Below are 23,913 nucleotides of genomic sequence, written 5' to 3'. Positions count from 1 at the left end.
GTTTGTGACTCCTTCTTGCATTTAGGTATGAGACAGGTGCTGGTGATACTGATGAATTGATGAGAATGAAGCTGTGTGCATCTCCAACAAGAAGATCGTACATATGTGAAGCATTTACTGATGGTGCTGTTCTGAGTACTTAATATGTGAATTTAGATGCCTAATTGCTTAGTGCTAGGCCCCAAAAATTTGTGAAGCTCACTCTATTCCCTAAAAAGTGCTTTATAATCTTTGTTAATATGTATGTTCTTGAATTTGCAGCTTTAAAATCTTAAAAAAATAAATGTATACATGTAAAAGCTTTCTATACTAAACCTGTTTATCTTTGAATTTCAAAACATTAAGTAAATTATTTGTTATAGCAATCTAGCTAAAGTAACTTGATGTCTTCATTTCCGAATGGCTTTTTATTAGGAAAGACCACTTATATGCTTTTATTTTTTTTTTCTTTTCTTTCTCCACAGCTGGAAGCCCACCTATGTAATTCTTAGCAAGCATGAAGAATATTTGAAAAATGAACTTGAAGCTTTACAAGAAGCTGTAGAAAATGAGAGGTATCTATGATGATGTGAAATGAGGTTTCTAACCTGTCTAAACTGATCAGCGAAGATAGTGCAGTCTGCATCAAAAAGTTGTTTTAAACTTTTCAGGATAATATAAGTGACTGAGTAATTAAAAGAATTTTCAGTTTACATTATTATGAGATCATAAGTTACTTTGTACTTACCAATGGAATAGGATAAAATACAGCTTCTTCAAATTCAGTTGCCCAAATGCCTGTTATAATTTTTCAGAACATTGTTCAGTTGCCTACAATTTCAATAAAAGCCCAGAAATAAAGGGAATGAATGTTTCAGCTTTGGCAGAAATATGAAATATCAGAGCACATTTACAAGAGCATACATAAGTTTTATCTATGAACATTTTTTTTTGCATTATTATGACATGTCTTGATGTATACTGTGATTTCAGTAGTTTTAGATATTCAGGTTTGGGAAGACTTTTTTGAAAATTCACCAGTTTTATGTTGTTTTTTTTTCAGAAACATCATTTAATTGAACCTATGCCTTTAAATTCATATATGGACTAAGTAAGATAACAATTAGAAGCGTTCTGATAATATTATGCTTTTCTTTATTTGTGAATATGAATTGTATATGATTATTAGAATATAAAAATCAAGTTTTTGTATACTGCTATATATTCTTCAAAATAACCACAAAGCATGCAAATTCAATATTAGATCCTGAAAAATAGTGTGAATGGCTCAGGAAAGTCTGGTCTAAAGCCATTTTATGACCAGTTGTGGGTAAGATTCTAGTCAGTATTAGTTGCAAATTCAATTCTGATCAGTAAGTGGCATTTCAGTTGTTTCATCTTCATTAGTCAGATTCTGCATTTTAGAGAAAGGAGTAGTTGTGCAGTGTAGCTGCCTTCATTCAGTGGAATAAAGCACAGTCCCTGAAGATTTTTATTGAATTGTTCAAAATGTGGTGTGCCAAGTTAACACTCTGAAGTTCTATTTAACACTCAGGTAAAACTGATTTCCATTTTAGAGGCGTTGCTCACCTTTACTGATGTGCTTTTGAAGGGGAAGAGGTTGGTTAGCCCTATGGTGAAAAGATCATGGCAGACCCATCTAGATACCTAAATACCAACTTAGAGTGTAACTTTAGGTAATTTAAAATGTTGGCTTTGATTCTTTTTAAAGTGTTCTTTTTGTCAGTTGTCCAAGACAGAAGAAATAGCATGCCTGATGGCCTTTAATTAACTCAGTTAGTAGCTTATCTGTCTTCTTCCTGTTCAGAGCTCTATATTTGGTGAAAAATAAGACTAAATTGGCTTTCTATGAGTAGATGATTAAGCCATTTTGGCTTTCACTAATTTGAGCTGACAAGCCAAAGAAGCATTACTTTTAAATTGCTTCTTTGGATAACTAGGTTCAATTCCAACATGAAAGTGTTTGATCTGTTTTCCTGAGCTTAATTATAAGACATCGTGACTATAAATAATAAAATAAATGTAATTAATGTGTTTTACAAAAGTGGTCTCTCAAATATAGTCCTTCTGTACTGAAGCATTTGATGATATATTCAAAACAGCAAGATGTGCATTCAGGAAATTCTAAATATTTCAGTTAGGAAGAAAAATAAGTACATTTAGAACTTTATGTACTGAATGTGCTTTTTTAGCCTGGCATTTGAGGGCACTGAAGACATACTGCTTTAGATGGGAAGATATTTAAAAAGATGGGCAGATCAGTTTGCATTTAATTAGGCACTTATTACGGAGGTTTTAAAAACGTTCCACATTTTTTCATTATTATTGGTTTCAAGAACATATAAGTACGCATAAATGAACTGGAAGTTCATCCTGAAGATAAGTAATATGAAGAAAGAAAGAGGAATAAATAGCTATCCACATAATGTTCAGGGGTTTTTTGGGTGCTGTGCTTTCCCCATTGTCATTAGATGAAAACTTTTTCTAATTACTTTAATGTGAACAATTTCTCAAGACTACTATACTATACTATATGATATGATATGATACGATACGATATGATACGATACGATACTTGGCCGTAAATATTAATCTGTGGAAAATGCATTTTGGGAAAAGAATATAAAGTATGAGTGTTATTTTCAGAAGCTTGAAATGTACCTGCTACAACAAATTATTTTACTTATTTATATTTTAAAAATTTATTTATAATGCATTCTTCATTGTATATCAGCAAATTTCTTTGTTGCTCAGTTATTGTTTGTAGCACCTATTAAGTTAAATAGAACTGAATATTTTCCATCTTTCATATGTGGAAATTTTGTATAGTATACACAAATACTCAATAAATCAAGAAACTTAGGTTCCTGAGACCACCCAGGTAGAAAACCAAATAGATTAATGTAATTTTCTCCATGAAATTTGGAAAGAGCCAACTCCTTGGTTTCACAGTATTGATCTAAACTTCTTTCTCCTAAACAGGTGTATTGGACTTCAGTCAATTTAACAGGAACTAGTGCCTGGAGTGTAGTTTTATTGGAAAATTAAGATTTTTTTTTTTCCTGTGACTTTTGTTTTCCTTTTGTAAGAACAGAAGCTTCTACTGTTGAATTTGGACATGAATTTATCTCTCTTCCATTGCCTGGGCTAGCCAGTGGACAGCCAGTAGTGTCTGCCTTTCAGTCATGCTGCATTTAAATGATTGATAGCAGTTTAAGATAAAATGTATTCTTTAAAGAGGAATACTGTATGCTTCGCAAGCAGTGAGAGCTGTTCCTTAATGTAGGCTTTATTCATAGTGCAGGTAAGCAGGTGGTTCTCTGGTGTTTGTTGCTATTATGAACCATAATTTGTTTCATAAAATAATTTCTGGCTAATCTACAGGTGTACTAATAACTTAATATTTTAAAATTTGCCTGTGTCTACTATTCACGTAGCCTTTTCCAAGAGGATGAAATTTCCTTCGCCTGCTGTGATTTTATATTGTCATATTCTAATACCAAGCAACTTTATGTAGTATTTCTTTCTCTATTAAATGACTACTCTGTGTTAATAATACATGCTGGATATCTGTAGCTGTGGTCTCTCTTTATAAACATGTGCCATCTGCATAAACACCATCAAACTCCTATTATGTATTTTGCATATGTCTAAATTTTTCTTTTTTTTTTTTTTTCAGGAATAAGGGGCATAGAATGTCAACATTAGAAAAAAAGGAATTTAATTTTAAGTAGTTAGTAAACTTTTGTTTTCAAATGAACAGAGAAATATAGTTACTGGGCACTGATTGTTATTATTCATAATTTTAAATACTATTACTAGCTAACTCTTATCCATGTGGGAAATAGAGACTTCCCACAGGTCTATACTTAGATTACCTGTGTGTGACATTAAGAACCAGAACCAGTCCCTTGATTACATTGTGAATTATTCAGCTTTCCCAAAAGATACTATTTTTGTACTGGGAATTACCTGTAGTGAAAGTTATGCCTAGCAGCATTATTGGTGTAATGAAAGACTCATCCCAACGGGATAATTAAATATTTTACGTGTCATTAGCAATCTATCCTGTAAATTCCTTGCCTGAGTGAGAAAACCTAAAAAAAAAAAAAAAAAGATCTTTTCCAGTGTAGTCGCTGCAATGGATTTAAGACAAGAGGATGGCTATTCTGTGCAACAGCACTTTTCTTTCTCGTCTTTCCAAACATAATACGGATTAATTTCTGGCTTTATGTGATGAATTACATCCTATTACTTGTTATGGTGCTTGTTTATTTTTATAGTGCAATTTTTTCAAAAGCCAATTTAAAGTTTTAAAAATGTCGTGAACATTAATTAGTTCTACCTACTTTAATAATTTATAGCTATGTACTCACATGATGTCAGTGAAATTATAATAGTGTAACATTAATTTAGAGGGCAGTCCTACAAGAAGCTGAGCATTCTGCTACTTTGCCAGTTAAACATTTAAGTGTTTGCTTAACCTTAAGCATGAATAGTCCTATTGTATTCATGTAACTAATGTGTGTGTCTAAGTCTTCCTTGAGCCAGACACAGATTATTCAGCATCCCCTTGGAGGCACCTCTTAGTCCAGTGATGCATCAGGCTGCTCTAAATATGGGATGCTAGGCCAAGTTCTCTTTTACTGCAAGTTTGATACAGCTTCACCGAAAACGGTGGAGTTGTGCCAATATACACAAACAGAGAATTTGGCCTGCAGTGAGTTACATGATAATTACAGAGGGAAAAATCATTTGTCATCTGCCAGGCTGCCTTTGAATATGGTATGGTCTACATTCATTTCAGAACAGTGAGGTTTGGCTGTTTTTTAAATCATGAGTGTATACTTTGTTACATACAGCATAGTCTTCTTTGAAAATAGTCAGAAGATTAAAAATAGAGTCAAATAGTGGTATATTAAATATAATCTGACTTTTTTCTAGGACAGCAGCAAGTCTAATTGAGCTGATGTCATAAATTAATAGGTTTATTATTTATAAGCAATGGCTTAATGTGAAAAAAAAATTAAATTACATGTATTTTTATAGGAAAATGTATCAGGATTACATAACCCAGTATAAAGAGATTTTGAAGCAACACCGGGAAAAATATGCGGAAACTGCTCTTGCACAGGAGTATTACAAAAAGAAGAGAGAGATTGAAGAAATTCAAAACAGAGTTTTGAAACAGTCTGAAAAATACAAATTGAAAGAAGATGCTTGCCTGGATGTTTTGGGTACTACTATTATCAATGCTTTTACAATAGAGACTATCGGTAGTGCACTGCATATTTAAAGCACTGTATAGAAATACTCTAATTTTCCACAGTTTCTCTTCAGCTAATAAAAAGGTCTTTTTGTTACAGCATTTTTAGGAAAAAATTCTGTAGAAAACTGAGACTTTTAACAAGAATTTAGAGTATACATACTAATATTAATTCCTCCAACCCATGGGAAAGGCTTGCTATTGAGCTTCTTTGGGTAAAAAAGTCCTAAAATTACTTCAGAACAAGCCTCTCAGTATTTTAAATGTATTTTTCATATATTTTTTTGGTGTTGTTTTTAATGGCATTATTGTCTGTTATACTGATATTTCTGTTATGTATCCTAAGTAAAGAGAATTGTTCCTGATCTATTAATTTATCTTGTATTTGTAAAGGAAATTAGATTTGTGAATTAATGATCTGAAAATAAATTTTATTTCTGCAGAGCCTGTTCCTTTTAAATCCATAAATGATTGGGCTTTAAAGATGTATCCTTGATTTGTAGTGTTTATGCAGTTTGCAGGCAAGAAGGTTTATATTTGCCTTACACAACTTTCTGTTAAGAAGTATACTAATTATTTATATATTTATGTTTAGAGGGGCAGCATTGACATTTCTCTGTGAGAAACTGGAAGGAGAAATAATATTCTTCAGTTTAAATTTCTGGAAGCATTTTGAGGAAATAAAAGAAAATTTCACTTAAATACATACATGTCAAAATGCTTCATTAGAGAGGAGAAGCCTAACTGAAGCTAGATTTGAAGATTTGTCTGGGAAATGTAGGTCTGTCAGAGCTTTCTACTATTTGCACTTATAGCATAAAGGTGTCAGGGATCTGATAGTATCCCTTACTTAAAAAAAGTAGTGTTGTAATCTATATTCCGTAACATTAAAGTGCTTCTTCGAGGCAAAAAACACAGGAAATGTTAAAGCTTGCTGAAGTTGCTACACAAGAATCCATTGAACTACATAAAGAAGCGGAGGAATTAGAAATGAAAATTAATTACTTAAAAAAGGTAACTTCTATTTTATATAAATACATTTTATATATGCAGTTACATATACCACTATTATATTTCCTGAAACATGAAAAAAATAGTGTATTTTCAAGCACACAGACCAACAGGATGATTCCAATATTAGTAATTATGTTTCTATAGCATCACATATGTTTTCTTAGAGAAGAAGGGTTCACGAATGTAAAGACTCTTAAAGCTTGCTTTCTGTTGACCTCAGTTTACACCATAATTTCCGTCAAGGCACTGTGTCATGGTGACTTTTGTGCTAGCTCAAGAGGGCCAGAGAATACACTTCAAAATGTAGCAAGGCTATTCCTTAGTGAGACCTAGGGCTTGAGTACAGAGGTTTCACAGGTCCTACTGGTTTTTAAGGTTTTGTTAACATGAATGTGTTTAACCAAATATGCTTTACAGTAAGAATCATGTAAATTCCTCTTCCCTGCCCCCCCCCGCCCCCCCCCAAAAATGTGTGGGTAAATAATACTCGGAGGTGAAATTGGCTGATTTTAGTTGGGAGATCAGTTCCACTTCCACTGTCTAGAAGAAGCACTGATTCCAAAGGGATGGCCTTCCAAAAAAAGGACTTTGTCAGGACAGCATTTTGACCTCTGCTAGGAGGTAAAAGGTCTCTCCTAAGCCTGAGTAGTATAGCCAATATCGTAGAGTTTGATAAATTTTTATAGTATTGCATCTGAACCCTTTTACCCCCCTGGGCCAGATGATCAAGCACACCATTTCCTGCTCTGTCAGCCGTGTCCCCTTCAGCCAGCCTTATGCTAATGGAAGCATAATGTGCACAGCTGGTGTTTTCTATTTATATTTTGTGATAGTGTTTGACACGCATAGTTGTATACTAAAGTTCCTAATGTGCTATGTGCTGTATAAACATACTGTAAGAAGGGATGTGGTAAATGTAAGGAGCTTCTTGTTCTGAATAGATATGTAGAGTCTGTGCTCAAAAACTTATGTGTTTATTCCAGTTGTTACAGCTGGTCCAGTTTTCTGCCTCTTTGTAACCTTGTTCTGCTTATTTCTTCAGACTGTCTTGGCTACAAAAACTCTACTACTGTGCACTGATTTATCATGTTTAGAAAACATTTGCAGCATGTAGCTATAATTTTTCAAGTTTTTTTGATTTTTATTTGTTCTTTATCTTTTAAGACATTCGAAGAGACTACAGAAGATCGAAATAATTCTGAAATGATTGAAGTAAAAAATCAGAACAGTCTAGAGAAGCCAAAGGAGTTTAAGGAAAGGTACACTTAAAAATGATTTGTTTCCCTTGCTTTCATCCAGAGTACACTCTCAGCATTTACACAGACTGCCACAAAACACAAATTGTTGCTAAATAATGACTGGCAAGCTTTTCGAACCCTGGTCATGTGATTTAATAACATAATTTTAACAGTTTTATATTTCTTGGGGTTAAGATGGTGGCAAATTTTGATTTTTGGAAGCTAGATGTATTTGGAAACATACTATTCAAAAGTATTTTGTAGAAACCTTTTCTCCTCACAGCTATTGCTGATAGATCTATGTGAATAGTTTTATGGGTTTTGAAAAAAACTACATTGACTGTGCAGTCACAGATAAAATACATTAACTCTACTAAATAAATGCATATGTGGCGAAAAAGAGTTGGGGTTCCGCATGTCATTTGTTTCCAGCTCTAAACTATTGAAGAAATTTATTCTTGAAAACAAGCATGAGTGAAAGCTTCATAGACAAGATTAATGGCTTAGTAAATTAGTCAGTGATCATTTACAACTGGGACTAACTTTAATTTGCGCTCAATTACAGTGACTGAAAATCACCATCAGGACTATCTTGCATTTATCTGGAGTCCTTGTGAATGTTGAAACATCACCCTTAGAGCTGATGCTTTTAGACCAAAATCTATTTTAAACTGAAAATATGTCCAACAGACTTTGTCCAAGTGATTTTACATTATGGTGCACTTGAAAAAGAAGCTTTTTAGGGCTTTAAGTAGGGATTTAGTGGACTATATTTATAGAAATGTGTCATTTTAATCATCCCTAAGATCCTTTCCACAGGGGCATTTTAGGTTGTTAATATCTTCTTACAGACTTATGAATTATTCGGATGATTATTTTTTTGTGCTTTAAGCTTTTACACCTGTTCTACATTCTTATGTAAACTTTTTGTAATTGTCAGGACTTGAGAAACACAGGGAGGCAAGAAATCAACTTAGTTTTAGGACTAGGTTAAAAAAAAAGATGGGAAGCACTCCCTTTGAATTTTCAAAGAAACCCAGGCACGTTCAGTCTGCAGAAAGCAAAATGGCAATTAAAGACCTATTTATCATAAAAGGCAGAGAACTATGCACTGCGCATGGAGGTGTAAGAAGCGCTCAGTCAGGCTCCACGTGGAAAGGAATTCACAGGGTGCATTGCCAGACCTGCCATTTGTACCTATACCTCCCTGGCATGGAGTCTTCAGGTGCTTGTACCTTCACCTGAAGTTGTGTCTTGACCCCATACAAGCAGATCTTTTTGGTGCTCTTGCTGAAGCAAAAATTGCATGGCTTCCATCATGGTTACCAGGTGTTGTGAACATTTTATACTGTCCTAACTCACATTGCCTTTTAACCTCCATGTGTGCATTTACATGATATAGCATATGGTATCAGACCATAACCTTTTTTATTAATTAATATGTTTTTCCTAGAGTAAATTTTAAAACTTATGCATGTCAAAGATATCCATAACATAAAGGCTTGTAAAAATGGCATAAAATTTGTTTTTAAAATCCCTTTTTGGCATTAGTGTATTAAAAAAAGTCTTCACTAGAAAGCATAGAAGTGTCTTGTTAAGTAACTACTGATGTTAAAAACAGGTGTATTGTGAATCTGTGATTATAAAACACAGGAAATGTGAATGTAAACCTTTGCAGACTCAAGGCAATGTACAAAAATATAAAAGCAGAGTATGGATACTGAAGGCAGTATTCTCCTGTGAGCTGTTCTGCAGTCACTACAAGATTACTGCTGGGCTGAGAGCTTTGTGAAGAAAACGGATGTGTCTCCACCTTCCACAAGAAGATGAAGAAGAACAAGAAGAAGGGGAAGAAAGAGTTGTACTGTAAACTTCCTTGAACTGATGCAGACCAGTGTGAAGAGAAACCAGCAGCATCAGGGGAAAGAACTAAACAATGAAAGCACTGAGCAGAACAATGTACAGATTAATACCCATGAAATGCTTTAGAGTGTTACAAAAGAAACCAACTTTCAAGTTAATTAATAGGTGCTGGTATTATATGTTCTCCTTTGGGCAGGAGGATGGCAGTGATAACTGTTCTTTTAAAAGGCTTGGGACATTTTAGTTTGAATCACTTCTTGTTGGACAGCTGGTTGTTGATTACCCTGACTGCAAAACACAGATTCCTCTTCTCATACCAGCTGTTTTCTCTGATTAGTGGGCTTTCTTAGTTCATCAGTTACACAGACAAGTGTCATAGTTAAAATTTCCAAATCAAGAGTTCTCATCAGTCACCAAATAGGACTCCACTCTTATGAAGCTCTGGTCTTTATTTATCAATTAGAGATTATATTTATTACATAGAAATGCTGACATCTTGACTGTGCTTTTGCATATATTATGTTCATTCCTTCTGCTTTTGTAAAACGTTTGAGAGAGCTTTAATTCCATTGTTCTTTAATTCTGTTTTGTTTGGATGGTTGTTGTTTGTTATTGTTTGGTTTTGTTGTGTGTGTTTTTTTTTGTTTTTTTGTTTTTTTTTTTTTTTAATTTGATTATGTATTAATTCAATCTCTGAATACCTAAAATACCTTAGATTCCAAATGAGTGATATTTGCTAAAACTTCTTGTAAGGATATTCCATGGTGGATTATTGCAGTTCTTTCTGTATCTTTGCATTACAAGTGATTAGCTTTTACTGATCAAAGAAAAAACTCTGTAATATAATTCTTGGAAAAATACTTATAAAGCTGTTCCTGGACTTCTAAATGTTAACATATATGAAGAGTCAACCTTCTGCTGACCACAACCTCATGGGCAGTTATTAGTTACTAATTATTATGTCAGCTAGTTATTAAAAGTCCTGCTTCCAAAAGGACTTGCTGGCATGTGCCTGATTAGGCTACTGAACATGGCTTCAGCAGAGACTCCTGGTAAACACCACAGTAGCAAGTGTGACTCTTCATATGTGTAATCAGATACGCGTGATTTCTGTTGTAAAGATAAAGTCATATTAACCTTTGGGCTGCTTTATGCTACAAAAAAGAAACCAGTACTAAGGAAACGGGATTTTATTTTGACTTTAAAATATCTATTTTTTTTTCTTTGCACTTCAGCAAAAAAAAAGTTATCTATTTCTCAGTATGGATCAAGATAAAGATTTTTTTATCTACTCAGATGTCTACTAACAATGAAGTAGAGAAGGAAGACAAACGATCTTTCTTGTTGTTACTGCAATTTGGACTATTTTCAGATTCAGTATGCAGTTTGATTTTTCTTTCAATGGTTATTAATTATGTCAGAGAAGATGTGTGTGGTGGTTTTATTTTTCATTAGTGTTTTGGGGGAGGGAAGGGAGCAAGTGTATTGCATATACATAAAGTTTAACTGCAGGCTCTTTTGGAAGGTTTTGTTAAAAAATACCTATCTTAGGAGCTTCTGAGTCCTCTTTATACCTGCCATCGATACATCCTTCTGAATAGATATGCATTGTAAAGGAATGCTTTATTTCGTGGAATGTGAGTTTTTAGAAATGTAGAGTTGTCTGCTAGGCTCTACAGAAATACATGGGAACTGACTCCAGGAACTTCTGAAAACACAGTTTGGCAACCTAAGTTCTGTAAAAAAAGTGGTCTATGACAATCTAACTCATGAACTTAGTAGCAGCAGTCTTGTTCAAGTAATTTTTGAATTATGATTGTGGTAAAGTGGTCAAGGAAGCCATTTTGAACAAAGTGAAGCAGTTGTAGCCAGGGTTCTGTATTTAGGTCTGTTTTTATTTTTCCTTGGTTTTGCACTTTCTGGATGTGAATTTAAAGATACAACAGCCGTATACACATCTTATTTCCTGTAGTACACATTCTTGTCACAGGTAGTATCTATAATTACTGTAACTCAAAGAAATACAGGTTTTAAAAAATCTTCTTTTATTCCTGTTTTTTTTGATTGATGTATTAGATGCTATATGGCTTATATAGTTTGTTAGGTCTCAGTTCAGCACAGCACTCGTATATGTAACTTTACAGGTCGAGATAGTCCTTTCCATCAGTTACTTGACTGAGGTGCAGTCATGGTTTTATGTGATCACAGTTGTGCATGTGTATTAGTTTAATGTGTTGTTAGGTCCATGCATCTTAACCAGAGCTTCTAATTTGATATTTTTTCAGTAGTGTTGCTAATTTTACCCCACTCTACCTTACAAAATGCATTTTATCTTATTTTTACGTATGGTAAATTTCAAGAAGAACAAAAAGACTGGCTCAATTCTTCATTTGTTCTGGATAGTGTTGTTTGTCAGCTACAAGCCAGATTTTGCAGCTACAAGCACAGAGGCGCTAACCAGGAATGACTGAGAGAAAATAAAATAGAACTCATTATTTTAAAAAATGGTAAACGTTCCTGTGCCAAATAGCCACTTTACCCTTCATTGTTCTGCTAACCTTTTTTTTTCTACACTGTAAAGGGCTATTTACCCTACACAGATAATTACCCCACAAGTGAAAACACTTGCTGCAGTTTTTTCTTTTGTGTATGTGTAGTGTGAGTATTCCAGACAATCTCAGAGAGAGAAAAAGTGGTTTTAAATGTGAAAATGTGATTTCAGAACTTCAACAATGAAGTACTTTAATTAAAGTGTAAACCCCCAAATTCCTAATACTTTTCTTTGATACTGACAAAATTTAAGTCAGCAGTGTTCTTATGATTGGCTTATTACTACTTTATGTCTTCTTCTTTCAATGTATTCTCTGATATTATTTGAAGAAAACTTCAATTTTAATCAGCTGCTGGATCTGAAAGAGGTAGAACCTCCCTGGCAGCATACATCTCCCTTGAAAACTCCATTGATTTGAAGCAGTTATATTTTATGATTTATTTTCGTTTGCAATTGTTAACTTACTTTTAAAAAAAATTGATAATTTTTTAGGATATTTGAAGAGGGTGAACGTCCATCTTTACTAAATGAGAAACAGCAACTGTATAAAGCATTACATGTCCCATGTGTTCCTCAGAAATTAGTCCAGTCTGCACAGAGTGTTAGATTCTCAATGCAACGAACAGAAACAGGTGCAGTGTGTTTAATGATCTTTCTGTGGGGATCTTGGGTTATTTTTGTGTAAGTTAATGGAAACCATGATAACAAATCTAGTGAACTGATCCTACTGTGATAGTTGAAGCCAGGCTTTCAATGGAAGTAGGGTACTTATCTGTCTTTATGTTCTGAAAAGGTCGGTCTGATTCCTCTCTTATGTATGCAATGAGTAAAGTAACATGACAGGTATACCTGATGGTAGTGTCAGAGAAATCTGAAACATACCTTTAGTGCTGTTTGCATAAATACAGTAAATATTAACTGTTGTACGCAGTAAATTGATTGATACTTTCGTATTTTGTGATAATTTTCTTTTAGCTTTCTATTAACAGGAAAATTTATAAACTTTGTTCCCAAATTCAGTTTAACAATGCCATTATTTGGATACTTAATCCTATTGACAATATTAAATAATATTTGTTAATTTAGGGAGAGAAGAAAAAGAGAAATCTATGGAACTTTCAGTGGCCACTACCAGTTCCTCCAGCCTTGCAGAAAACTCATCACAGGTATGCTGCTCTCCCACTGATAAAAAGATGAGATTATATAATCTGTTTTATGTAGTTGTTTAAATTTAAAATACTTCAGATTTACCTAGTACTATTATATCTTACATAAAATTTGTTAACACTGTAACCAGGACACTAATCCTGGTAATCTGCTATTATTTGGTAATCATAATAAAAATCTTTTTTTGGTGGCACTTCTAATTCCACTGAAAATATGAATGTTATGAAGTGCAACTGGTAGTCATAGTAAGCATTGTAATGCCAAATTTGAGGTGGACCATCTATCCAATTAGTTTTGTATAATAATTTTAAAAATGTAGAATAACCTTTGTAGATTCACTTGGTTGCATATAGCAAATTTTTGGAATTCTAAAGGAATAATTCTAAAAAAATAATCTTCTATTACTGATTAATTGTCAGCCATCTACTCCATAATGAAGGATTTAATAAAGGATTAAATGTGTAGGAAGCTTTGCAGGACTGCCTACAATTAACAGATCAGTTTTGAGGTTTAACCAGAAACAAAAATCTGGGCTGAGAGGAATAAAAACACGAGTAGCATTGCTTTGTACACTTGAGGAGTCCACAACTAGATTTTCCATCCCTCACCCATAAACAAATAGTTCCTATGGCACTTTTTTGAAAAGGTGAAGTGTATTTCAGCTTATTATCTTAAATATACAAACACGGTAACCAATCCAGAAATAAGTTGGAGGAACAACTTGCACAGCTATGAAAACCACTAATAAAATCTCATTAAGTGCAAGAACACTTATAGGACCAATAGGTTGTTGAAGTATAAAAGGAGTACTCAGATAAGGTAAGGCCATAGGAGTTGAAATAAATAGTTTGCAACTGTGTTTGCTGTGCAGAAGCTTGGGGAAGTTTCTATACCAAACCCTTTTTTTATAAGGTCTCACTGGATCTATTTAAAACCAAATTTTAATGAACAACAAAAATCATCAGGTAAAAAATTAACAGTACCAGTTGTGATTTTCTTTAGAATTTTAAGGGAGCTGAAGGATGGAATAAATGAGTCACTAAATGGTTAAGAGTGGAGCCTGTGGTAGAAGCAGAAGCAGCTTTCATGAGATAAGACAACATGCATGCAATGTCTAGACAGTGGAACAAGACCAGAAGAAATTTTAAGCAATTCTGATTTGTGACTGGCTGAGGGAGTTGGACATGATGAGGATGATGGAAGGGCTGTTGCCAGGGTAATCCAGAGATGAGGATGGGAATCTGGGACCTAGAATTGTATTTAGACTATAGTGGGAAGCAGTAAGTCAAGGTTAGGGTAACTTTAAGAAAGGGTGATGGCAACAAGGAAGAGAAGATGGAGTCTGAGGAAAAATAAAAAGATTGGAAGAAAGAAGATTGCTATGCTTCAGAAAAGGCTTGCTGTAAACTACACGTGCTGAGTGGCAAGCAGATTCTGCATAACCAGTCCTTTTGTCCCCCACCCTGAATAGAATTCAATTTGATACATTTTGCAAATTAAAACCAAATGAGAACTAGCAAGTCTTTGTGAAATAATGTGTTATCTGGTGCTGAGGCATAGATTCCTAGTTCCACTCTGCCCTTAAGGCACAAATACATGCTACATAAAAGAGGGCTTCTGATCTCATGAAAATGTGTGGGGCAGGAGTATTTCCATGTTTTCTGCAGTTTTTCAATCCTACAGGAGACATACTCCCTGATGTGCATACCTTGGCCTTCAGAGGTGGAGACAGGCCTGGCTCTAGCCCTTTCAATGTTGTCAAGCAGGAGCAACCTGGCTGCAGTAGTAGAAAACCTGGATAATGTTTCTAAATTGTGTAATTTTATTTGTGTGATAGAAAAGTTAATTATTCACATCTAGTTATCAGTGCTGTGAATGAGACTTTATAAAAAATTATAGAAGTGGTTTTGGGCATCATGCTGTTAAAACTTAGGTAAAGAAAAGATAGGCAAAAAAGTTTTTATGTTGCGTGACCCTTAAAGAGTGGTTAAAAGAAGGGATTTCCACGATCTAAGGAGAAATCAGAGTGATATTGTTGAAATGACAATTTCATATGCTGTCTCATTTGAATTTTTTGCTATATCTTAGATGGTTATTGACCCTGCAGGGACTAATAACACACAAATTGCCCAAGTTCCATCAATAGCAAGCTTACAAAACCAAATGCAATTCAGGTAACTTTTCTTTAATAAAGTAGTATTCATTCTTGAGATTGAGGTTTATGGAAATAATCCATATTTAGACAAGCAGTAATTTTTCTCTTTTAGACTGGTAATTCCTCCAAAGCAGATGACTTCCAGTCAACAGTTTGAAAGTGAAAATGCAGTAATAGGTGAAGTACCACTGTTATTCTTTCGATACGTTGTGCTGTTACTGTATGCTGGATCACATAATTGCAAAAGAGAAAGTTCTAGGGGCCAGATTTTAATTCTGGTATTAAGTGGGCCACCATTTGTATTCCTTCTCCACCTTAATTATTTAGTTCAAACTCTGAGTAGAGCAGACAGGCAGTGTCATTATTTAATTGACTGAACTGCTCAGTAATGTGTGATTCATTCTGCATTGACCATTGCTAAAGAAAGGAACCTTCCAGCTTCTCTTCTAAGTCCATGCTTAAGTCTCAAATTACTTGGGTAAGATAAAATCTAGTTTAGAAATCTGCCCAGAAGGCATGAGAAAATGCACAGAGAAGGTATATAATAAACTCAGTAATTTAAGAATTGTAAATCATCAGATTAAGATTATTAAAGAAGAAAATTAACTTGAGAAATACATACAGAATGCTTACAGAAACAAACCAGGATAGTTACAAATATACCTGTAGTTCTTGAAATCACAAGGCACAAGTTTAAATATATTTTTTCTAATTATTCTGCCAATTCAGATGCATGTCAAAAATTATAGTCTTTTTTCTTTTTTAATATATATAAATAGGATCCTAATTATATATCCTGAAACACAGGATCTTAACCTGCAGTCCCTGAAACATTGCACAGTCTGAAGTTTAGAGCAGAAAGTCTGATAACATCCTCATTTCTCATCCTGGCTTTTGCCCAGTTCTTTAAGATACACTTCATCAATGTCATATGGATGTGCTTTTTATATGGTTTCCACCTGGTTTCTATTGACAGGCATTAGCACTCTCAGAGGGCAATAGCTGGATTAGACAAACATAGCACTCTCAGGGAACAATAGCTAGGTTTGAAGAACATACCAAACCATACGATGCAGCCTTAGCATTGCTTTAGCGATAGCGAGTAAGTGGCAGAACAAGAGGTAACTATTATGGACACAGCCGCAAAGTGGGTTATTATGAAAACTACAGTCAGAACACTTCCTTACCAATAGAAATGGCAAGTTAGTAAACCTTTCTCAAGGATTCTTTCCAACAATGTAATTTTTATGTATCCGTTTAAAATGCTGTTATAATACAAGCAGTGCTGTCTTTTTTGTACAGCAAACCAAGGGGCCAAATGTGGTGATAAAGAAGCAGAAGATGAGCCAAAGGATTCTTCATATATACCTCAAGTAAGCAAAGCATTTCTTATGTCATAAGTAATTATTTTATTTAGAATAGTCAAAGTATTGTGACATATTTGAATCTATTGGCAAGAAGTACGTCTCAGAAATTGGCAAAGTGACTCATTATAAGGCACCCAACAGGTGAGAAACCAATCAATGCCTTCTGATCACCAGTATAGTGATATATTGTATTTATGCTCTTATATATATCTATACTAATATAGATTACTAATATAGCAATAGTAATACTGTTCTTGATCACGTCAATGTTCTGTGGGTTTTTGTGCTACCTTAACAATAGGCTCTTTAGGATAACTATCCTATGCACATCATATTTTTTGTATAAATTGGTGCATATAATTTTCATCAGTGTGAGCTGATGAAACATTTTAAAAAAAGTTTGCATTTGAAACTCATTTCTCCCACAAAACTGTAGTAAATAGACTCTGTGCTGGCTACAGAGTCTGTATGGCTCTATTGGCACTGCTTTTACTGGCTGTGCCTGATTGTGAGATCAAGCTCACCATGCCATCATATTCAAGCCAGTTGTGTGTATGGCTTGCATGTATAGGTCATACCAAGATGTAGTTTAACACTGTCCAGCAGCTAAGCACCGCACAGCCACTTGCTTACTCCCCCCATAGTGGGATGGGGAAGAGAGTCAGAAGGGTAAAAGTGCAAAAACTTGTGGGTTGAGATAAAGACAGTTTAATAGGTATAGCAAAAGCTGTGTACGCTAGCCAAGTAAAATAAGGAATTCATTCACCATGTCCCATCTACAGGCAGTTTAGCCATTTCTGGCAATGTAGGGTTTCATCACACATAACAGTTACTTGGAAAACAGGTGCCATAGCTCCAAATATCTTCCTCCTTCTTCGCCACAGCTTTTATTGCTGAGCATGATGCCATATAGTGTGGAATATTCCTTTGGTCAGTTGGGGTCAGCTGTCCCAGCTGTGTCCCTCCCCAACTTCTTGTGCACCCCAACCTACTCGCAGGGCAGCGAAAACAGAAGATCAAGTCTGAGATACTCCTCATCTTCTGGTTGGCTCACTACAGGTTGATGCCTGCAGGTAGCTGGTGGAGAAGAATGTCTTTAAAACAACGTTGAGTCTGGTGGAAATTGCTCCATAGAATCCAAGTGTACATTCTCATTTAACATTTTCTGAGGAAAAAAAATATCTCAGTCAACTGAAATACATTCTAATGGTGGTGTTCCTTTATTTCACTAGGGTGTGTCAAGAAGATTCCAGTGTAACTTTAAGCATTATGCTAAGACATAATTTATAGTGAAATAGTTCTTTTATTCAAAATCAGTGTTTTCAGTCAGTTCACAAGTTTATTTTTTTGGATGAAAATGATCATATGTAGTTACATTCACAAAACTCCATTTAAAATTATATAAATTAAGGTTACAGTTTTAAGTATGGTGAATATATCACTGTGAGCATTTTATTAAAATCCTTTTATTTTTCATGAGAATAAAAATAGCTAACTAACACCAAAACATATAATGAATATATTTATAGGTAAGTGGACTAATGATATTTTGGGAAATTTTATATTCCATAAACATTATTGTTTATTTCTTTTTAATAGGACATAAACACATGTTTTAGGTCAAATGAAGATAATCCTGACACAGCAGAAGAAAGTGTAGAGCATTTTTTAAGAGCATCTGAAACACCCGAGTTTGTAGGAACGTCTGACTCAAAGGGGAAGAAACCCCGGTCCTCTAAAACGCCTCCATTTGACTTGTATGATTTCAGCTTTTATTCTGATTTTGAGCAAAATTGTATTGATGTTTATTGTATATCTGCTGTTTTTTGAAAGATACTATAGAAAGACTTCTGTAGAAAGCTTTTCTGAAAATATTCTTTTTTTTTTTCTGAGTTATGCTAGGTAATTTATTATATTTTCTTCTTACAGTATCATTTCCACTTGAAGCTGTTTTGAAAGAGGGGGACTCTGCTTAGAAATATATGAGACTGGTTCTTTGTAGCTCCTTTGCTAAAATTGTTGGTTTTCCTGCAGTTGTATTTGTTACACCAATTTCTATCTTTAAGCAGTTTTTTTGTTAAAAGGGTAGGGAATTGGTAAGAACACCACCTCACTTTGCTTTAAATAGTTGTGTTACCCATTTTGTGTTGCAAGAAGCAATTAATGTTGGCAGCTGTGGGAAACTAAAAAACTGACTAAACAGAAAAAAAAAAAAAGAACAAAAAAGTAATCTACACTACTTTTAAAACTATTAATGTAGTTTCTTCCTTTCTGTCTTCACAGCATTCACAATTTAGGTTGTGAAGAAGGAACATCAAAATCTCCTGCTTTCTTTTCTCTCATGAACTTCTCCCAGAAATCATCTGGCTTTAATTTATTTGATTCTTCTGTGTTTGGGGCAGAAAATTCATCTGATGAGGTAAAAATGAGTACTTGAGAATATTAAATTTTCACAAAGTAAAATACGCTAAGAAAACAGCATTGACAGTGAAGGAGGTTTTTCAGATCCATTATTTTTGTGGCAAATAATTTTTTTACTAGCTTGCTTAATTTTACATTTGATATCCTTTGAAAATGTTTATCTCCTTTCCGGGAAATCCCCCTATGATGACTTCTGATCAAGTATGAATCTTTCCTATACGGGCAAGATTGGATCTTGTGCAAATATACAGGTGACTAGATTCACAAAAAGGCTTCTGGTTCAGCATTGCAATGCAAAACTTTAGGTACCCTAGCAGAATTCACAACTCACATGCCTATCCTGTACGGTTTCATCTTGCTGAAGTGCAGAATCAGATACTTACAATTTTATTTTTTCCCCTCATTTTTCACGAAATGCTGAACACTGAGGAAAGGAAGAAAAGGCTGTCTATTAGGAATATTGAAAAGCAAATATGGATTAGCTATATTTAAATGAAGGAGATGAGCAGGCAACTAATAGGAACAGGTAGTGGAATCCAGGTCTTCTTTTCCTTTGCAGGTTCCCTAACTACTGTGCTCTAGAGTAATTTTCACTCTTCTGGGCTAAGAGGTAGATAATTGGGTATTCAGGGTACACCTGAATCAGGCGTTAGGTATCACTGGCTGGCAATGTAGATTCAAACCCCGTTATGCAAATAAGATATTTGAACCCATCTCCAACTTCAGTGGGTGTGCTTGGTCTTGAGGTTACTGTATAAAAGCTGAAGGAGGGAGGAAGGAAAACACGCTTTTATTTTGTGTTTGGCAAGGTATGTGTTGTTGATATCATCAACAGCTAGCATCAGCCGTGTCTAGGAGAGAATACACCAGTGAGTAGTCTGTGAATTGTTTAGAAATGAGGTAGGTATTAAATCACGTAGTGCTGTCAGAACCCATGTTATTTTGTTCTTGCTCAGTGGTGGAAACAAAGAATTTACCAGCCTGTAGCAGTAATTTGGGATTCTCTAAAGTTAAATGGGATTTTTGAAGGACTTAAATATCTATTATAAATCTAGCCTAGGAACTCTTCTCAGGAGTGATGAGTGGTTATTCTGCTACTCTTTCGGGCAATATCAGGTTCTACTCAGTAGCCAGTAATTATGTTGTTGCCTAGAGGATTTCTAAAATGTCACAGAATTAAATAACTTGACATCTTTTCAGTTTAAAAAACAGCAGTAAGCCAGACCAAAATTTGATCTGTTCTCAATCTGATGTTTTTTTCCAGAAGAATGGGGGGAATGTGCTTGCAGGTGTAAGTAAATATCGTGAAAGCTATCTCATCAAAGAGGTTTTCCTTGCAATTTTGTGGACTGATATATACGTTTAAATGCAGATTTTGTGAAGGCTGCTAACACTCATTGAGACATTGTCTTACCAAAAGTGAACGAACTTATTACATGTCAGCATTAGAGCTTGTTTTTTTGTCTTTCTCATTGGTTAAATAAAATGGCTCTTTACATTTCAGACAGAGGAAGGTTATTCTGCGGGAAACTTGAATCCTCTGTCCCCGCACAAAGATATCGGTAAGTCTGGAACTCAGATCTACCCATGTATACCAGCTGTCTTCTACTTGTGCTTATGTGACTGACAAGCTCGTGACCCTGCTTACCAGAGCACCTTTGGTTGTCTAAAAGGATGTTCAGTTGTGTAGTTCAGTGGTTTATTGTGCTTATTTGTGTTTTGACTAGCTTAAATCTTTCCCTGCATGTTTGGCTTCAGATGTATGAGATGGCATGAAAAAAGGAGTATGAGGAAGAAAGAACTAGGGATAGTGTTAGGTGGGTTTGAAGCAAACTGAGAGGAGCTGCAAGGAAGAAAAGTTTAAGTGTCAAAGCTTTTTCACTGATAAAAAGAACAGTTCTTTTAATGTAGAAAGCTACAGTACTTGGTAAATACTACTTTTTAACTTAAGGCTACCAGCTTAGCGTTGGAAAGAGTATGTCTGCTGGGTTTTTTCCTCCCTCAACTAAAATGAAAATAAAGTTTCCATCTGGTTAAAGAAATCTCAATAGTAAACCGACTTCCATCAGATTAAACTGTTGGAGATACACAATGCAAAAATAGCAGAAGTGAGAGAAAGAGGGCAATCAGACTTAAACAGTATCTTCCACTTGTACTAAGTGAGCCACACACATTTACACATTCTGCGTGAAATCCTGGCTTTACTGAAATGAAAGCCAAATTTTTCATGGCATCAATAGGATCAAAACTTGATCAAAAACTTTTCTGAAGGGAACTTTAATCACCTCTTTTTTTCGAGGTGCTGCAAGTGCAAAGCTACTCTTTAGATGTGGATGAATATAAGGTTGTATGCATATATAACTGTTGTAGAGAAAAGTTGTAGAGAATTTTGTGTTACTAAATATACAATTCAGGTGTTTTTGTCTGTAATTTGTTTCTCCAAGTATTTCATTACTTGGTTGCATTGTTCTCTGGAGAAGAAAGAGTCTGCAAAAATGTATCAGTTTACAGAGACCTCTGTTGCTTAGTATTCGAAATATTTTACCCAGTATATCATGCAGAAGTGTTTTGTTGTTCTAAATCATTCAAGTACTTCACACTTCATTGTATGTAGATTCTAATAATGCCCTCCTGGAAGTACCATTTCTAGTGCAGAAATAAACACAACTGGAGGCTGACATTCAGCGGGATGCTGGGAGTACAATATTATTAAGGCAGCATATTACACTGAATGCAGTATTCTTTCTGTAAGATTTAATCTAATAATTAATATGTATTCTATATAGGAAGCTTGTTCGGGAAATCAGAAAGTGAGGATGCATTTGCCTTTCCCTTCCTCTCGGAATCGACTTCTCATGCATTTGGAGATGGAAAAGATGACTTTAGTTTTCCATTTGCATTTGGACAGGATCAGAGAGCATCACAGTCTCCTCCTGTGAAAGGTTTTCATTCTTCCTTGCAAAATACAAAGCCATTTACATTCTTCTGAATACCTTTGACTTCCCGTTAAATTATTTTCCTACTTAGCCTTGACAAATGTTTTCAGTTTCTTAAGTTAAAGTACAAAGCATTTAATCTTCTTTCATTTCGTGTAAGAATACATTATTACAATTGCTTCAAGAGCATATGTATGTTCCTCAGGCACACATGCTTTGAGATGCAGCTTTTATTTTTCTTATGTATTTTCTAAATATGTTGTTTTCATAAAATGTTATGATATGCTCTTGCTAAATTGACACTTACCAACAGCAGAAGTATCATTTTGCAGCAGTGTGTTGAATTAATTCAATATCTGTGAGAGAGCATCTATACTTTTAGATGAGTACTTTCAGCTTCTGATATAAACTAAATAACTTATGTTAGTAGCTGTTTATTGTAGCGGTAAAAGCGGAATTTGAGTTAAAGACAAAGTTCTTAAATTATCTGTTATACACAGAATGTTTATAAAATTTTTGAAATAAACATTTTTGTTTGTTTAAGGTTTTGTAGGTATTTCTTAATATCTAAAGTGAAATAATATTGCAATTATAATACTCAACACTTCAACTTTTGTCTTTTGAAATACTGAAAACAAGTTCCTTCCTCTTTATCTAGTATCTTTCAAAGGAGGTTGCAAAAGCAGACAGTTCTTGAACTCTAACTGTGGTCAGTACAAGTATATCCAGCAGTTCTCCACAAATGGCTTTCTTTATGGAATGGCTGGCTGTGAAGGCAACAGCAGGGTTACTTAGCAAGGAGTGCTGACAGTTCTGAGCCACTATAGCACTGTGCCCTCTGAATCCCTTGGAACCATCTTCTCTGGAACCAACAGTTTCACATTTATGGCCTTTGAAGGAAATACCAGATCACTTCTCAGTTATTTTTTTCCTGTTACATGTGAAGCATAGGTTACCAGTTTTTGAAACTCCTCATGAATTTATAAGGGAAATGGGGTTTCTCAGTCAGGTACTATGAAGTAAACAACCTGCCTGACAGCAGACAAACAAAATGCCGAAATGCAAGCAAAGCAAATAAAGGGAAGACCACATCTTTCAGCAGACTTCACAGAAGACTTTGCAAATGCACAAACTAGTCAGATGGGCACATGGACTGAGTGGAACAAGTTGAAAAAAAGCATCATACCCATATAGTCTGCACAGTCTGCCAATGAATTGTTATCAGAGTCCAAAGGGAAACAGAGTCCATTTCCCTCTGCTGACCTGCAAAGCCCTCAATGACCAAAAGCTTGGTTATCTATGCCACTACTTCTTTTCTGCCAAAATCCTAAATGCCTTAGGACTATCTTTGTGCATCCCAGCCCCTCCTTAAGCACTTGTGGCTAGAGATTGGTGAAAGCTGGGTATTTTTTACTGGAGAAGGGTTCAGAAAATTTTGGTGAAGTGCTGCTGAGATACAGCTAATGGGAAGCGAGACACACAGATTGGGTGGACTTTATGCCTCCAAATGTACGTTTCCATGTTAATCTATTTCAAATAGTTTTCTAATCTACTGCATACTTCACAATCTGAAAAACAAGCTAGATCCATGTTTGAGAGCCTACCTACGTTGTTTGGGGTAGTGTTTTAGAGTATACAACTGGTAGGTATTCTGCGATAATTTAGAAAGCTGGAAAATACGATTTTGTTTGCTCAGTTATTCCATAACTGAAGCTTGCTTTCCTGTCTTCTGATGAATTCTGTCATCCATGTCTCTGACATTACAGTCTGGTAGTTAAGGCAGCTGGCTGAAGTGGGAGAAACCATAGTCCTAGGTCTTTCTGGATGTTTACTTACACAGATTGGATAGGCTGATTAATAACGTAAGAGAGAAAGCTACTTCAGAAAAGACAAACAATATTTGGGATACTTTTCCGAGATCTAAGAGCATGAGCT

The 23,913-nt window shown here is 34.9% G+C and overlaps 1 protein-coding gene across 1 annotated transcript in view; it reads left to right on the top strand.

The window, feature by feature from the left end:
• CUNH14orf39 (chromosome unknown C14orf39 homolog) overlaps nucleotides 1–22,034 on the top strand; it is a 34,094-nt gene extending 12,060 nt beyond the window's left edge. Inside the window, exons 5-18 of the mRNA XM_042799150.1 lie at nucleotides 465–554; nucleotides 5,050–5,237; nucleotides 5,710–5,752; nucleotides 6,160–6,280; nucleotides 7,445–7,539; nucleotides 12,425–12,564; nucleotides 13,019–13,098; nucleotides 15,188–15,273; nucleotides 15,367–15,431; nucleotides 16,557–16,627; nucleotides 18,221–18,378; nucleotides 18,905–19,040; nucleotides 20,547–20,604; nucleotides 21,829–22,034. Of these exons, the coding sequence (XP_042655084.1) occupies nucleotides 465–554; nucleotides 5,050–5,237; nucleotides 5,710–5,752; nucleotides 6,160–6,280; nucleotides 7,445–7,539; nucleotides 12,425–12,564; nucleotides 13,019–13,098; nucleotides 15,188–15,273; nucleotides 15,367–15,431; nucleotides 16,557–16,627; nucleotides 18,221–18,378; nucleotides 18,905–19,040; nucleotides 20,547–20,604; nucleotides 21,829–22,031 (1,534 nt within the window). The 3' untranslated portion in view covers nucleotides 22,032–22,034. The remainder of the gene's footprint in view (nucleotides 1–464; nucleotides 555–5,049; nucleotides 5,238–5,709; nucleotides 5,753–6,159; nucleotides 6,281–7,444; nucleotides 7,540–12,424; nucleotides 12,565–13,018; nucleotides 13,099–15,187; nucleotides 15,274–15,366; nucleotides 15,432–16,556; nucleotides 16,628–18,220; nucleotides 18,379–18,904; nucleotides 19,041–20,546; nucleotides 20,605–21,828) is intronic.
• Nucleotides 22,035–23,913: the final 1,879 nt, after the last annotated feature.

This window comes from Tyto alba, unplaced genomic scaffold (assembly GCF_018691265.1).
Source record: "Tyto alba isolate M040663 unplaced genomic scaffold, T.alba_DEE_v4.0 Super-Scaffold_29, whole genome shotgun sequence".
NCBI classification, from domain to species: Eukaryota; Metazoa; Chordata; class Aves; order Strigiformes; family Tytonidae; genus Tyto; species Tyto alba.
This window is presented reverse-complemented; position numbering and strand designations above follow the sequence as displayed.